This window comes from Tupaia chinensis, unplaced genomic scaffold, assembly GCF_000334495.1.
Source record: "Tupaia chinensis unplaced genomic scaffold, TupChi_1.0 Scaffold150166_1, whole genome shotgun sequence".
Classification (NCBI taxonomy): Eukaryota; Metazoa; Chordata; class Mammalia; order Scandentia; family Tupaiidae; genus Tupaia; species Tupaia belangeri.
The window spans coordinates 311,361-328,609 of NW_006210004.1; the positions used below are offsets into that span (position 1 = coordinate 311,361).

A 17,249-nucleotide genomic window follows, 5' to 3' on the forward strand; every position below is an offset into this window, starting at 1 on the left:
ACATAAGCAAAGACAATTTATCTATACCAGACCTATATAACAAGAAAATTTTTCATGCCTAAGCAAAGTGATAATAGAGGAAGCCCAGATCTGAAGGAAGGAATGAATTGTAGCAAAAATGGTAAATAGGTAGATAAATGTAAGGGACCTTTTAAAAAATTCTAAATTTATTCATTTAGAAAATCATAAACTTCTTACAGCAGAAGTAATATCAGTGTAGTGTTGAGTACAATAGTATACATTAGAAGTAAGATATATGACAAATGTACAATAGGCAGGAGGAAATTAAGTAGAGTTAAACTATGATAAAGATGCACCCTGTAATCATTAAAGCAACCATTAAAAAAAATACAGAGGGGGGCCTGCAGGTGGCATGGTGGTTAAGGGACTGGACTCCACATGGCAGACTGTGGTTTGAGTCCTGGACCTGATTGCTTGCTTTCTCACTTTCTCACTCTCAGTCTATCCTTCTCTGGTCATACTAAAAGGAAGGAAGAAAGGAGGGAAAAAAAGGAAAAAGAAAGTTAAAATAATTCTTTAAGAAAACTACAAAGAGATATAGTATAAGGTTATAAGTACAAGAAAGTAGTAAGGTTATAATAACTGTAAGAAACAGAATAAATATTCTTTACCAGTGAGAAGTCAGGAGAGAAGCAAAAGTAGGTTGGGCAAATAGAATAAAGATGGTAGACTTAAAAGCATTATATCAATATTACATTAAGTGTAAATAGATCACACACCCCAGTGAAAAGGTAGCAATTATCAGACTGGATGAAATAGTATAGCCCAATTATTGTACTGTCTTTAAGATATATATATACACACACACACATAGAGAGAGAGAGAGGGGCACAGATGAAAATAAGAGTATAAATGTATCACATGTAAAAAGCGTAAAAAACTAATATTGCTACATTAATATTAGTCAAAGTGGACTTTAAGATAAGAATCATTCTTAAAACAGTTTACAAAGATGAAAAGGTCAGTACACTATAAACACATAGTTAAGTAAGTATAGACCTTCTAACCTTCAAAATAAAACCCCTTTCTCACTAATTTGATCAAATCTGGAGACTAAAAACAAAAAACAAAAGTAAGGATATAAAATATTTGAATATCATTACCAACAAACATGTTGGGACTTACAGAATAATAATACATTTAACTGAAGAATAGAAAAATAGGAAAATGGCAGAAGTCCTTCCTTATAATAGTTACTATAAATGCAAAAGAATTAAATCACCAATAAGGTTAGCGACTGGAAGAATAGATTGTAAACAAGTTGCACATCCAATTGTATGTTATCTACAGGAGACATTCGTTAGATCTAAAAACATTGACATTGAGCTGTAGTTGCAATACTAATATCAGATAGAATAGACTACAAGTAAAATTGTTACATGAGGCAAAGAATGTCATTGTGTATTGACAAAAACTCAATACTTTAGAGAACTACTGGGTTGTCAGAAAAGTCATGTTGCATTTTTCATAGGAAGACATAGTAAAATGGCTTTAGCTCTCTACCTATATGAACTCATTTAATTCACAGCAAATCCTGTGGCAGGTTTCATTACTGTCTACATTTTGCAGAAGAGGAAACTGACAGAAAAGTAAAAAGATGTGCCCACTGTTACAAAGGTATAAAAATAAATATTTCATAACCTAGAATATATACTTACTAAATTATATTTATGCTGCGACCTGCCAGGTGGACAGACGTGAACCTGAAGGGGAGCGACAGTAGATTGGAAAGAGAGTCACAGACACACAAGTAGAGGAAAGCAGGGATCAGGTGGACTGGGCACCTCTGTTGGAAGTAACTGGCCATGTTTATTCTTTTATAAGGCAAAAAGAGAGGAAGAAGTGGAAGGTAAAGCTAAATGTTTTTGATTATCGACTGAAGCTGTGGAACATCTTTCATCTTGCAGGTTTTTTTAAAAAAACAATTATTTTACTTAACTTTATTTACTTATTTATTGTAATTTGACCAGGGAGGGACAGAGTGAGAGAGATAAACGGAAAGTGAGGAAGAAAGCTGCCAGATCTAAGACTCAAACTATGGTTGACCATGTGGGAGTCCAATGTCCTTAACCACCGTGCTACCTGGCCCCTGTGTCTTGTGGATCTAAACAAACCTCCTCTTGTGACTGTTACCATCGTCCTGCTCAGATTCAGCCACTTCCTACGGATTTACTCCTTAAAGGTTTCCTAATCATATCTCCCACTGAAAGAGGTGTTTCTTTCTGGTTGATATTCCTGGTTCTGTGGCGTCTGCAGGAATTATGTGGATGGAACATCACTGCTTCAAAGAGTAGAATGAGCTATTCTAATCTCTAGGAAGCCCTCCCTCCCCATTTGTGTTGAACTCTTGAAACTGATTCACTTGTCTTTGTAGTAATGGAAAATAATCCCATCCTTCTGACAGCTGTTGAGATAGATGAAGATACCGTAGTGTTATCCACCACCAGCCCAGACACCAGTTTGAGATTTAAATACCATATTCCCAATAATAGAAAATTTAGACAGTAGAACAATAAGGAAATAGAACATTTGAACACCACTATAAACTCTCTAGATCCGATAGAGATATATATATAACAGTCCACCTAGGCAGAGCAGAATGCGCATGGAATAATCTTCAGGATAAACTTACCTTACACTACAAAACAGGTCTCAATCAATTTTAAAAGACTGAAATAATACAAAGTGGGGCCAGCAGGTGGCATGGTGGTTAAGGTTTTGGACTCCCACGTGGCTGACCGTGGTTTGAGTCCTGAACCTGGTGGCTTGTTCCTTTGCTTTCCCTCCCTCTCTCTCTCTGGTCAAATTAAAAAATAATAACAATAAATAAAATGAAATAACTTAAAAAAAGAAATAATACAGGGAGCAGCAGGTAACGTGGTGATTAAGGGCACCGGACTCCCATGTGGCCAACTGTGGTTTGAGTCTTGGACCTGGTGGCTTACTTTTTCCCTCTCTCTCTCTTTCTCTCTTTCCTATCACTCTGTCCTTCTGTGGTCAAATTAGAATAAATGAATAAATAAATAATGTTAATAAAGTTAAATAAAATAATTCTTAAAAAAAAAAAGAAAATACAAAATATCTTCACTGACCACAGGGGAATAAAGTTAGAAATGATAGTAGAAAAACTGAAAATTTCACAAGTAAGTGGATATTAAACAACGTAGTCTTGGGCCAGCCCTGTGCAGTGGTTAAGCACAGTGTATAGGGAATTAGATCCCACGTGGCCACCATAGTTTGAGTCCTGGTCCTGGCAGCATTAAAAACACACTGGTCATGGGTCCATATATCCCCCAAATCCTGATGGAATAAAGAAATGAATGATAAAGGATCACTCATGGGGGTGGTGGTACTTTCTCTCCTTCTCTCTCTCTCTCATTCTCTCATGAATAGATGTGCCTTTTTTTTTTTTTTGAGAGATTTTCATTGTAGGGTGTGTGCGCTCGCCAGACAGACACAGAGAGAGAGACATAGAGACAGAAAGCGAGAAATCACCCCCCGGGGGGGAATGGTCACGCCGCAATCCCTTCTCCTCCATTCTCCTCTCGGGATCTTGGGCACGCACGCACACGCGGCCTGGCGTGAGTTTTAAGCCACCGGGTCCGGGACACGAACCGCGGTCGACTATGTGGGAGTCCAGCGACATAGCCATTACGCTAACTGCTGGTTCCTGAAACACACACTTTTAAAGTAATGAATGAGCAAAGAAATGATATGTGAGATGAATGGAAATGGAAACACTTATCAAAACTTTGGGATGCAGCAAAAACAGTGCTCAAAGGGAAGTTTATAGTTGTAAATGCCTACATATAAAATAGATTAACTTTATGCTGCAAGGAACTAGAAAAAGTTTAGTGAGAATTTAGCTAAATTATATAACAGTGCTTACAGCTTGGAATACAGGCACTTACTAAAGAGTTTTACACACCACTGAGACTCATCATTGACACTGCTCTGAGAATAAATGTAGGGTACTGTTTACGGCGCTATTTCTTCTTTTTTTTTTTTAAGAATTATTTATTTAATTTCATTTATTATGTTTTTAAATTTGCTATTGGGCTCAACAGAGACAGAGAGAAAGTGAGAAGGCAAGTCGCCAGGTCTAGGACTTGTACCTGCGATTAGTCATGTGGGAGTCCAGTGCCTCAGCCACCATGCCACCTGCTGGCCCCAACAGCACTATTTCTCCTTTTGCAATTTGCCTTGGCCGATTGCACCAAATCTGTGTTGTTGTTTTTGTAAATCTGTGTTTTAAGAATTGAGTTGTTCATAACCATCAACTACTTAAAATGTGTAGATCCGTGGGTTTTAGTGTAATCACCCAACTGTATGACCATCACAACTGTCTCATTCAAGAACATTTTCATAACGTTAAAAGGAAAGCCGGTACCTGCTAATAATCACTTCCCAGACTTAGGCAATCATTACTCTATTTTTTGTCTCTCTGGATATTTAATGTAAATGGAATAATGCAGTCTGTGACCTTTTGTGGCTGGCTGGCTATTAGTAGCAGTATGTTTTCAAGGCTAATTTCTGTTGTAATATGGTATCAATATTTCATTCCTTTTTACTGCTGAAGAGTAGTCCATTGTGTGTTTATGCCACATTTTGTTTATCCCATTCATCATCTGATGGACATTAGAATTATTTTTATTTTTTGGCCATTATGAATAATGCTGCTATTCAGTCATTTATGTACAAGATTTTATGTGGACATGTTTTCATTTCTCTTGAGTTGATTTACAAGTAGGATTGTTGGGTCATATGGTAACTGTTTAAAAGCTTTCCTGGAAGTGGCAGACTATTTCCTGAAGAGGCTGTCATATTTTACATTCCTACCAGCAGTGTATGAGGGTTCTAATTTCTTCATATCACCATTTCTTGTTGGTATCTGTCGCTTTCATTTCAACCATCTTTATGGGTGTGGAGTATCTAATTGTGGGTTTTTCTTTTCTTTTTTATTGCCAGACAGTGCATGCATTTGCCAAAGAGGGAGAAAGCACCCTGTAATGGAGCATAGTCTACCGTCCCCCCAAATCATTCTGGCATGATTTGGGTCATGCATCCACATGTACCCAACACTTTTTTCAAGCTGCCAGGGCCTGGATTTGAACTGTGGTTGGTCATGTGGGATCCAGCTCCCTTAACCACTAGGCCATAGGGCTGACCTGTCTTCTTTTTTTTTAATTTATTTTTTTCTTTATTCATGAAAGAGGTTGTGCGTGCACCCGTGAGAGAGAGAGGGAGAGGAGCACACTTCACAACATCTGGTCATGCCATACCCCTTCCTCCAGCTGGTCAGGTCTCAGACAGTCACACGTGTGTTTAATGTGTTTCAGGTTGACTGGGCCAGAGATTCAAAACATGGTCACCAAGTGGGATCCAACTTCTTTGAACAGTGCATTACTGCTGTGCCACAGAGCCAGCCCTGAGTTATTATTTTATTATTTAAGTTGTGGGGTTGTTTTTTTTTTTTTTTTTTTTGGGGGGGTTTTTGCCCTTGGGCGCGTGCGCTCGCCCGAAGTGATCACTTAATATTCATTAAATATGAGTAAAATAGAACTGGCCCTAAAATGTCATGGATATCAACCCAGGTAAAAAAGATATGGAGGTCATATAGCACTGAACAGCAATTATCTATTACATTATAATATCATTATGAGCCTTGATTATATAATAGTAAAAATGTTAAAACAATTTTAGGCAGAGTCTCTAAACCAAAACAATAGTTTTTTTTTTTTTTTTTTTTTTAATGTTTTTGAGGTAGAGGAAGAGTATTTTTGACAGGATCTTGCCATGCCACAATTCTTCTGCCCCTGCTTCCTGTTGAGCTAGGATTACCAGCATGTTCCTGGGCCCGAGTTATTTTAGGTTGGTCTGGGAACCAAACCCATGTAACTACTCAAGCAACGGAGCCCTACTGATAGACCCAGGGCCAGACTGTTGGATCCAGGAGTTCTTTATATACTCTGGATGTTTGTGATGTTTTTGATGTGCAAATATTTTCTGCTTTGTGAGTTTTCTTTTTTCTTTCTTTATAATGTCCTTTGAAGCACAATGATTAGTGTCACATCAATTTATTCCATTTATTTCAGTCTTCTTTAATTTCAACAATGTTTTGTATAAGGTTTCAATATGAAAGCCTTATACTACTTTTGTTCATTTTATTCCTTAGTATCTTATTAATTTTGATGCTGTCGTAAATGAGATTGTTTTCCTAAATTCATTTTTAGGTTGTTCATTGCTAGTATATGGAAATTAATGTATTTCATATAAATGTATTGCATATTCATATATTGTATCCTGCAACTTTGCTGAACTAGAATTAGTTTTAATTGACTTTTCTTAGATTTGTAGTTTCCTGCATACAAGATCGTGTCTCTTGTGATTAGAGGTTGTTTTACTTCTTCATTTCCAATCTGGATGCCTTTTATTACTTTTCCTTGTCTAATCACCTTGGTAGAACCTCCGGTACAATGTGGTAAACAAATGTCTCTGCGTTGCCGTTTTTTTGAAATAGTGATAAGGTATAAAATATTTTCTGTTGTTTGATATTAGAATGCGGTGGCTTCATGAATTTCATATCATCATATCCATAGGGAAAGGATGGGGGCGGTCCTGATCTACCAACAGTATTTTAAAAATTACTTTTTTTGTTGTTGTTGATTGAAGAACAGCTTCATAGTGTCTCTTTCTTTCTTTCCAGGTTTTCTCAAATAATGATGAAGGTCTTATTAACAAAAAGTTACCCAAAGAACTTCTCCTGAGGTAAGTGTAGATAACTTTAGATGAAAAGTTCAGACTTTATTCAGTCATCAACTCCCACAACTATCTTCTTTCTCGCTATGAGTCCATAGTATAGAAAAATAGACAGAATTAGCCTAACTGACTTTTTGTTTTTGTTTTATAGAATGCTGTTCAGCTTGTTGTTAAATTTTACTTGGTCTAATCCAGAATGTACTAAGTATGTACATAGCATTGGTCTGGATTCTTTTTGTAATGTGGTAAGTATTGTAATAATCTTCAGTAGGTGCCACTGTTTTTGTATGAGTAGATAGATAATTGTAATATAGTTGGTAATGTGAGGAAAGATTATTGCTAAGGCGTGAGCTTCTGAAATCAGAGAGTTCAGGATGTTTTCTGGTAAATGAATTTTAAAAGAAATAAATGCAGTTATGATACATTCTTACTGAGCGCTTAGAGTGCTGTTAGCCCCAAGTATTGGTATGTTTTTATCCATTTTATAAGGAGTATGTGAGAAGTGACAGTGAGTACTATAAAACAGGCTTTTAGTCCTTTTTTTCTGGTATCGCTGAATGTCTAGTAAATGTTATTTTGGTTGTCATTTTTTGCCAAGTAAAGCTATCAAGCAACATTTGTTGTTCCTAAGGTACTGCAGTTTTCTTTAGTATTCTCTAATAACCAAAGACATTTCATTTTAGTTTTGGATGTTGTTAGATTTTAATTCTTTACAGATAGCTCATGTATACTGGTAATCTTTGAGTGGCATTTCCCAAACTCTGTTTTGCATATTATAATTCCACGAAACAAACAGGTTCTTTGATCAAATAAGCATGGGAAACACTGGGTTAACAAAGCCAGTTCTGTTTTTACTATAGTACTTCTCAAAGCCTTATGAGGCTAATATGTATCATGATGATCCTAGTTGGGTAGTTGTGGCATTTCAGATTTCTTGACAATGGAACCCTTTTAGTATTCCATGGAAATTTTTTTTGGAAATGCTGACATAGCATTTACCTGATGACTCCAGTCCCTATCTGTACTTAATCTCATTTTAACATCTGAGAAATGAGTATGAGTTTTGTTTAAATATTGGTAGTAAGTCTTTTTATCTCTTCCTGAGTTTAACACAGAGTCACTCTGTGAGTGCCACAGATTGCTCACTTTTGGTGTCTTTAGAACGTTAGAGTTTTTTTTCTTGAGTTAGAAACAGGATGAGGACTCAGCTTCTTTGTGGCGGTGATCACATCTTAGGGGCTTCAAAGTATGTTTCATTAGTCACCAGGGAGTGGTTGACACTGCTATCATGACTTTATTATACTCAGTTAATAAGTACAAGAAATTAACCAAGACAAGATTATATGAAAAATTTTAACTACATCTTATTCCAATAAAACAAATTTATCATTGACATTTTAGACATTTTAAACTAAGAAAGTGGTGACAGGGTATATAAGGTCAGAAAAGTCACAACATATTTTTCTAAGCAAAAATGCTTCATGGCTTTTCTTGAATGCAATGTATTTATCCTATAAACCCGAAGGTCTTGATCAAGCGCAGGAAGCTGTTGGAACCAATATGGCTGAACCAGGATGGGCAGATTGTCACTGTACAGCTGCAGGGAATGCCAGCCACACAGACTGCAATGTGGATAGTGTGTTTTAGGATTGTGCAGTGCTTCCAGCCTCAGTGTGGATATTGATCTAGCACAGGCATCAAACCAATATGAATAGGGCATTCTTACTCTAGGAAATCAATAACCAGCTTCAGACCCATCTTAGTTATTTAACACTAGGATATGATTAAACTCATCCTTTCATGCATACTGTTGGTATTTGTGATTCAAGGCTGCTAACACTTTTTCCCTTCTGGTGGGAGCAAATGTCCATAACATATATCTTCGTATATTTTCATTCCCACTTCTGTTGTTTTTTGGAGTCTGTAGGGGGAATTTAAATTTTAAAGTACTACTGCAGCATCTTCTATGACTTATGACTCTCAGAATGAACTCTATCCAACAATGGCTTTTTATTTTTTATTTTAATTTTTTTTGCTGGCCTTTAAATAATTTCTGCCATTTTACTCTCAGACTTTCTATTCTCTGTAATAGTATCTATCTTCTCTCTTAGCGACTGTTTCTGAGTAAACCTTTGAAGAGTTAGAACCAGGATTCCTAAGCAGCCATCTTCATCACTGGTTAATTCTACAATAGTGAGTGCAGTAAAGTCTCTGCCTTATGGGAGCTTTCGTCTTATCTTCTGCCCAGTTGGATGATGTCTTCATACTGTCATTCTGCCTCAGACTTCGTTTTTCACTTCATACTGTAAACTTGATGACAATGCAAGACTATCCTTCCTAACCTTGTTGAATTCCTATTCTCCTTCAGTCTTTCATTTATTTTTTTTTTGAGAGTTTTTTTTGTGTGTGATTTTTTTGTTTTGTTTTGTGTTCACACAATTTACATTAAAATTTTCTTCTTTAATCACCAGAGGGTGCATGCACTCATTAGAGAGTGAGACAGAAGCAGAGAGAGAGGGAGAGAGTACTCCTTAATAGGGCATGTTCATACCATAATCCTTTTTCCTCCACTTTTCCATCCTGTCTGGATTTGGGGCATGCACATGTGTCTGGCATGTTTTTCAATCCCACAGGGCTGGAATTGAACTAATGTCAGCCATGCGAGATCTTGCTTCCAGTATACTGGATTTAACCACTGTGCTTGCTATAGGACCAACCCAATAGTTTACACTTTTTATATTGTATTTCCCTTAACAAATTATTGTAGGTATACTTATCTTTTAGTATTTTGTTTTCTAACGTTCAAATATACACATTTTTTGGTATAGTCATGACTGTATGACCCAATGACCTAATAATGTCAGTGATTTGTACTACCATGATAGCATTATTCTGAGTTTGACTGTGCACTTACTTGTACCAGTGAATTTTATACTTTCATATGGTTTCATTTTACCAATTAGCATCCTTTCCTTTTATCTTGAAGAACTCCCTTTAGCATTTCTTATAAGGCAGACCTGGTGGTAATGAACTCCTTGGGAAAGTCTTTCTCCTTCATTTCTAAAGAACAGTTCTTCTGGGTAAAGTATTCCTGATAGGTAGTTATTTTTATTTCAGCATTTTGTTTTTTAGAGAGAGATTGTTGCTATTGACAAATGTGCTCACCAGAGAGAGAGAGAGGCAGAGAAACTGAAAGCAAGAAATCATCCCCTGGGAGGATGGCCATGCCACAATCCCTTCTCCTCCATTCTCTCAGGATTTTGGGCACACATGCACCCAGTGTGAGTTTTAAGCCACCAGGTTGGGGACTCGAACTTTAGTCAACTACATAGGAGTCCAGCAATGTAATTATTATGCCATTTGCTGGTCTTTCTTTCAGCATTTATTTTTGAGAAGTTTATGCTACAGGGCATGTGTGTTCGCCAGAAAGACAGAGACAGAGAAACAGAAAGCGAAAAATCACCTCCCATTGGGGATTGCCATGCTGCAATCCCTTCTCCATTCTTCTCTCAGGATCTTGGGCATGCACACACACATGCCCAGTGTGAATTTAAGCCACCGGGTCTGGGACTCAAACCGTGGTCGACTACGTGGGAGTCCAGCGGCATAGCCATTATGCCAACTGCTGGTCCCTCTTTCAGCATTTTTAATATATCATTCCACTCCTTTTTGGTCTAGAAGGTTTCTGCTGAAAAATCTGCTAATAGTTGTATAGACATTCCCTTGTATGTGATATGCTTATTTTCTCTTGCTGCTTTTGAGATCCTCTCTGAGTTTGATTTCTGAATTTGCTTATTATATGTCTTGGTGTACTCTTGTTTGGATTAAACTTCATTGAAGACTTTTGAGCCTTTCATACAGATGGTCCTTGACTTACAGTGAGTGGTTCAACTTACAGTTTTTTGAGTTAAAATGATGTGAAAGCCATACACATTCAGTAGAAGCTGTGTTTTGAGTATCCATACAACCATTCTATTTTTCATTTTTAGTACAATATTCAATAAATTATATGAGATATTAAATATTTTATTATGAGGTAGACTTTTGTTAGATAAGTTTGCCAAACTGCAAGCTAATTTAAGTGGTCTGAGTATGTTTAGGCTGACCAGTCTAAGCTATGATGTTTACCTTGCTGTTTAGGTGTATTAAATAATTTTTTACATAATTCCAACTTTGGATGGGTTTATTAGACTATACCCATTGTAAATTAAGTAGCATCTGTATGTAGATATTTATATCTTTTCCCAAATTAGAGAAGTTTTCTGTCATCTTTTAAGTTATTTTCCCCCTTTTCTTTTTCTGCTTCTTTTGGGACTCTAATCATGTGTACATTGGTTTATTTGCTGGTGTCCCATAATTCTTTTAGGCTTTCTTCACTTTTTCCCTTTTTTGTTCTTTTTTTTTTTTTTTTTTTTTTTTTTTTTTTTTTTTTAGGAGGTTTATACATTATTTCTCCAGTGACATTTACAGTTGAATATAAATTATAAGCCTGCTTGCACACCAAAGTCAGGTCCTTTTGGTAGTTCAGTCAGAAAGGTAAGACCTCCAGCTGGCTCACAAGAGAATCGCCCACTCCTTGGCCCAGGTTTTGGCATTTTGCCAGCCTTGAGCTCATCGATAATTTCTTCAGTATCTTTAGGTATCAAATCCTCATAGTAATTGTCATTTATTTGAACCATTGGTGCATTTACACAGGCTCCTAAACATTCCACCTCTATTAGAGTGAAGAGTTTGTCAGGCATAGTCTCGCCAACTTTTATTCCAAGCTTTTTCTGAATGGCTTCCAATATGCTGTCAGAGTTTCTAAGCATGTAAGGTGTAGTAGTGCAGACCTGAATGTGATACTTTCCAACTGGCTTTCTATTATACATTGTATAAAAAGTTGCCACTTCATATATTCTCATTGGAGGTACTTCTAAAACTTCTGCAACCTTGTTCATAGTGGAGATCGGTAACCAACCATTTTGCCTTTGTGCTAAATCCAGAACTAGAAGCACAGCTGCTGCTTTATGCCCTTCTGGATAGTTTTTTACAATTGCCTCTATCCTCTTGTAGTTTTCTGGTGTGAAATCAAATGGAGTATTTGGGTTATTCTCAGGAGTATCTCTGTGTACAAATAAGGCTCCTCCAGCTCCATTTTGTGCAGCTGTCTTATGCAAATTCCTTGTATATCTTCCCCACTGGGCATGAGGCCAGTCACCCTGGCCCGGAGCGCAGTGGAGAAGAACATGGCAGGCCAAACCATTCACCTTTCCCCCCTTTTTTGTTCTTTTGACTAGGTAATTTAAAATGACCTGTCTTCAAGCTTACTGATTCTTCTGCTTGATCAAGTCTGCTGTTGAAGTTCTCTTTGGAATTTTTCAATTAAATTGTCATGGACTTTGTTTGTTTGTTTGTTTTTCCTAGATTTTGCCATAGGGCATGTGTATTCTCCAGAGAGAGGTAGAAAGCGAGAGACAGGGAAAGTGAGAAATCCTTCACACACCTAGGGAGGTTGACCATGCCTCCTTTGTCCTCTCAGGATTTGGAGCATACACGCACATGGGCCTAGCATGCTTTTCAGGCCACTGGATCTGGGACTTGAATTTGCAGAGTTGGCTATGTGGGATCCAGCACCTTAACCACCATGTCGCTTAAGGCCCCACTACAACTTCTTAAATTGTTTTCTTTTTCTTTGTTAGTTGCCAGAGGGTGGTGTGCTTGCCAGAGACAGACAGAGAGACAATAAAATAAAGGGAAGGAGAAGGAGAAAGCACCCCCAGTAGGGTATGGTCATAATGCAACCCCTTTTGTTCAATTTTTTGATCTGGTTGGAATTTGGGGCAATCATACCATGCACATGGCCAGTGTTTTTCAAGCTGCCAGGGTCAGGATTCAAACTATGGTCAGCTACATGGTATCTGGCTCCCTTAATCAGTAAGCTATAAGGCCAACGCTATAACATCTTTATCCATAAATTTAATAAAATATGTATCTCCTCAAGAAATGGAAAATAACCTGGCAAAATAAGTAATCTCTTTTTTTAGGTTTACTTGTTTAATTTTATGTATTATTATTATTATTTAAATTTGCTACAGGGCATGTATGCTCACCAGAGAGAGACAGAGAGAGATAGAGAAAAGGGGAAAAAGCAAGCCGCCAAGTCTGGGACTCAAACTGTGGCCAGCCATGTGGGAATCCAGCACCTTAACCACCATGCCACCTGCTGGCCCCACATCAGCAGTTCATAAAGCTCCCTAGGTGATTTCTGCTGGCCCACTTGCTATTTCCTAAGTACTCTTTCTTGTGCAGTGAAAAACCATTATTGGTGGTGAGTTGCCGCCAACTACCTTAACGAACAGTGTTGATGGCTTTCCGAGTGTGGCGGCACATCCCATTATCCTCTGCCTATGCCCTATTGTCATTTCATGCGAAGTAGATGGTCTCCATAGTGACTTTAAAATTTCATATTCCTCTTATACCTTTATGAGTTTCCCACAACATTTGGGAAGATGTGCAAGGTATACTTCATTTGGGCAAAAACAACTCATAAGGAATAATCACTGTCATAGCAGTGATTTTGTATTGCAACCACAAGGCCAGCACCATAATGCAGTGGTTAAGTGCTGTGCATCACGAGCTGCTCCCATACGGCCAACTATGGTTCGAACCCAACCCTAGCAGCTTGAAAATCATCCAAGGGGCCAGCGTAATGGCTTTGTTGCTGGACTCCCAAGTAGTCGACAGTGGCTTAAAACTCAGGCCGGGCACGTGTGCGTGCATGCCCAAGATCCCAAGAGGAGAATGGAGGAGAAGGGATTGCGGCATGATGTTTACCTTGCTGTTTAGGTGTATTAAATCACCCCTGGGGGGTGATTTCTAGCTTTCTGTCTCTCTGTCTCTCTCTGTCTTTCTGGCCTATAGCAAAAACCTCTCAAAAAAAATAAAATAAAATAAAATAAAATCATCCAAGGCAGGGGTGCATTATGCCCCAAACCCTGGTACAGTAAAGGAATGGAGAAAAAAGGACTATGCCCCATAGAGGACACTTCTCTCTCTCTCTCTGGTTCTGCTTTATTGTTAACTTTTTAATATTCTCATTTTATTACTGTTTGGAGAGAAAACACTGCCACTTACAGTCTTCATCAGCAAGGATGAAAGACGCTAGTGTTCTTTCTGGGAGTGGTGGTAGTGGGGAAGAAAAAGGATCTCGATGTAAATCTGTGGTAAGAAGAATATACAACAAAGCGAAGAAATCCTTCACTTAAAAGTCACAAGTCAACGAACCAGCAGTTAGCGTAATGGCTATGTCGCTGGATTCACATGTAGTCGACCGTGGTTCACATCCCAGACCTGGTGACTTAAAACTCACGCCGGGCGCGTGTGCGTGCGTGCCCAAGATCCTAAGAGGAGAATGGAGGAGAAGGGATTGCGGCGTGGCCATCCCCCCGGGGGGTGATTTCTCGCTTTCTGTCTCTCTGTCTCTCTCTGTCTGTCTGGCGAGCACACGCGCCCTATAGCGAAAACCTCTCAAAAAAAAAAAAAGTCACAAGTCAAGACCCTTTTTGGCTTTGTATGCTTCTTCCAATCAATCTTAGCCTGTGACCACTAAATAAAAAATGACCTGAACAGTGAAAAAAAAAAACATCATTCACTTTGATTTTGGCACTAACATAACAGCCAACAGCCTTGTCTTTAGATCTACATTTTTGTGTGTGCTATCTATGGTATTACAGGGAGTTGTGTCATATAACATGTCTTTATCTTACCAGCTTCTGATGACTTTCATGTGTGTGTGCTGTCAGCCACTAGGCAGATGTCACCTATCTTAGGTTTAGTAGCCTTCCACTTCAAGATACCTATTTCTGTATTCATGTATTTAGGGTAGTCTAATGGGGTATGTATATCTAATATACATATAATGTCTTAAACACAAAAGAAGTTTGCATATTGCTCAACAAACAGAATTGGGTGTATGAAAAGGTCAGCAGGGCAGCCATCTCTCATTATTAAGGACCTCATTCAAGGAAGCCCTACTCTCCTCAACTGTGGCTTTCCTCCAGCTAGCTCATTCTCCATGGCTAGAGCTCAGTTACGTGTACCTGCAAGGGAGGGTGAGAAATGTCGTGCAGGTGTGAAACCAGGAAGGAGAAGGGAATGTGGGTTTGAAGAGCAGCTAGCAATTTCTGGCACAAACATCATTATTCACATAGCATGGATACATCCAGCCAAGATGAGAGTTTTCTAAGTTTTCCTCTAGATGCTTTACTATGTCATAGTTGCAGGTTCTGTCATGATAAAGTTACAGTCTGGATCATCCCTCTTGTACTTAGTCCACATTTTGCAAACTAGGTATAATAATGGTTCGGCACAAAGTCAGCAAGGAGCCCCCTCAGGTGGGAGTGCCCATAGTAAATTTATATAGACTGAAATTGTTATGACGTATTTATAGCCATTAGATTCTTGTAAAACTAATATAATTTCCCAATCATCTTTTTTTTTTTTTTTGCTTATGTGCATATTATATTAGGCCATCAGGAAAATCATGACGTAGTTTTCTGTGTGAAAATGTGTCATGACTTTCCTGACAACCCAATAATTCATGTTTTTGCAGGTACTCATGAATTATTGTATTCACCATGATTGTATCTATCTGACAGTTAGGAAACGTTTTATTAAATTAATTTTTATTATGCTTAAATCTGTTTATGTAGGTCTAGGTATAACATGTAACATGATACCAATATAATTTCATGCAGCAACAATTTAATTCCTCTTAGGCTACTTGGTTTAAAATTTTAAATGTTATATGTAGAAATTTTTGCTATACTTTTATTTTATTTTCAGTTGCCACAGGGCACACTGCAGTTATGAGAGAGATGAGAGACAGGAAAAGAGAGATGAAAAAAGCACACCCTCAATGGGGCATGGTCAAGCCACAGTCTCTTTTCCTCCATTTCTCCATCCTTTCAAGATTTTGGGCATGCCTGGGGTGTTTTGCAAGCCACTGTGGCTAGAATCCAAACTGGTTGACCACATGGAATTTACCTCTTTTAACCATTAAACTACAAGGCGGTCCTATTTTCTTTTCTTTTCTTTTCTTTTTTTTTTTTAAAGAATTACTTAATTTAATTTATCATTATTATTATTTTTTAATTTGACCAGAGAGAGACAGAGAGAGAGAAAGTAAGAAAGCAAGCCACCAGGTCCAGGACTCAAACTGCAGTTGGCCATGTAGGAGTCCAGTGCCTTAATCACTGTGCCACCTGCTGGACCCCTGTTATATTTTCAGAGTATTGCCTTTATTGATACTAGTTGCTGTTGCTTCAGCATTGTGAAGTTTCTACAATCTGTTAAAGAACAAATCTGTTTAAGGGAAACAAACAAACAAACTTTAAGAACTATATGACTTGAGAAAGGTTTAATTTGGTATTAATTACAATGGAATAAAAATTATATGCAAATATTAATCATGATTGGCCCTGCCGTGTTGGCTCAGGTGGTGTGGGTACCGTTACACAATGCCGGAGGCCATATGGGAAGGCTCTGGGCTCACATCCTGGTCTACCTGAATACACCAGATGCACACGTGATCCTAGATAGCTACAGGGCTGGGGGCAGATTGTGGTGTGAGGACTTTGTCATAGATGCCAGGCGTCCTGCCCTCCCTCTTTCCTTCCTCTCTCTCTCAGGAAATAAAGTTTAAAATATATCATATTAATAACAACAACATAAGCCATGAAAAATACATTTTGGATTAGAAATACATTATTTTTGAATACTGCGTGTCTGTTTTTTTAGTTATCCAAATCTTTCAAATTCTTCAGCAGAGCACCTTAATAATAATTACATTCAGTCTTTGATATTTTGCCAACTTTCAGTTATGTAAACAGCACAGCTTTTCAGTTTTAAAAAATTTTGCTACAAAAATATACCTGTCACGAAAGGAAGAAAGAACATATTTGCTAGCTTATTTTTTATAACTTTTAATTATTTAAGCCTATGATTTTTGGTCTTCTTATATACTATTGCCTTAGGACCTTCAAATGTCATGGGTAACCTTGTCCTCTGTTACTTGCTATACGTTGTTTTTCTAAACATACTAGCCAATGAAATAAGATAAGAAACAGAAACAAAAAAAGGACCATAAGCTTTTGGAAAAGAACAGTTATCTGGGACCAGCAGTTAGCGTAATGGCTATGTCGCTGGACTCCCATGTAGTCTACTGTGGTTCAAGTCCTGGACCTGGTGTCTTAAGCCAGGCGCGTGTGTGTGCATGCCCAAGATCCTGAGAGGAGAATGGAGGAGAAGGGATTGCGGTGTGGACATCCCCCCCGGGGGTTGATTTCTCGCTTTCTGTCTCTCTGTCTCTCTGTGTCTTTCTGTCGAGCCCACACGCCCTACAGCTAAAACCTCTCCAAAAAAAAAAAAAGAACAGTTATCAGTAATCGAGACAATATACTCAGTGTCTTTATCTGTACAGTGGGGAT

General features: G+C 38.0%; 2 protein-coding genes across 5 annotated transcripts in view; one reads left to right on the forward strand and one right to left on the reverse strand.

Moving 5' to 3' along the window:
• The window catches only part of FBXL2 (F-box and leucine rich repeat protein 2), a 59,107-nt gene that overhangs the window by 7,389 nt on the left and 34,469 nt on the right, over nucleotides 1–17,249 (forward strand). For all 4 annotated transcript variants that reach the window (XR_003548436.1, XM_006171955.2, XM_006171958.2 and 1 more), the window contains exon 2: nucleotides 6,728–6,789. Coding sequence is in view for 3 of the 4 variants with exons in the window: in XM_006171955.2 (XP_006172017.1) it covers nucleotides 6,728–6,789 (62 nt within the window). In the remaining variant the exon portion in view is untranslated. The remainder of the gene's footprint in view (nucleotides 1–6,727; nucleotides 6,790–17,249) is intronic.
• LOC102469347 (NADH dehydrogenase [ubiquinone] flavoprotein 2, mitochondrial-like) lies at nucleotides 11,230–12,010 on the reverse strand. Its single transcript, XM_014585639.2, is given in 2 exon segments — nucleotides 11,230–11,968; nucleotides 11,971–12,010. Coding segments are annotated over 2 exon segments (747 nt in total). The 3' UTR covers nucleotides 11,230–11,261.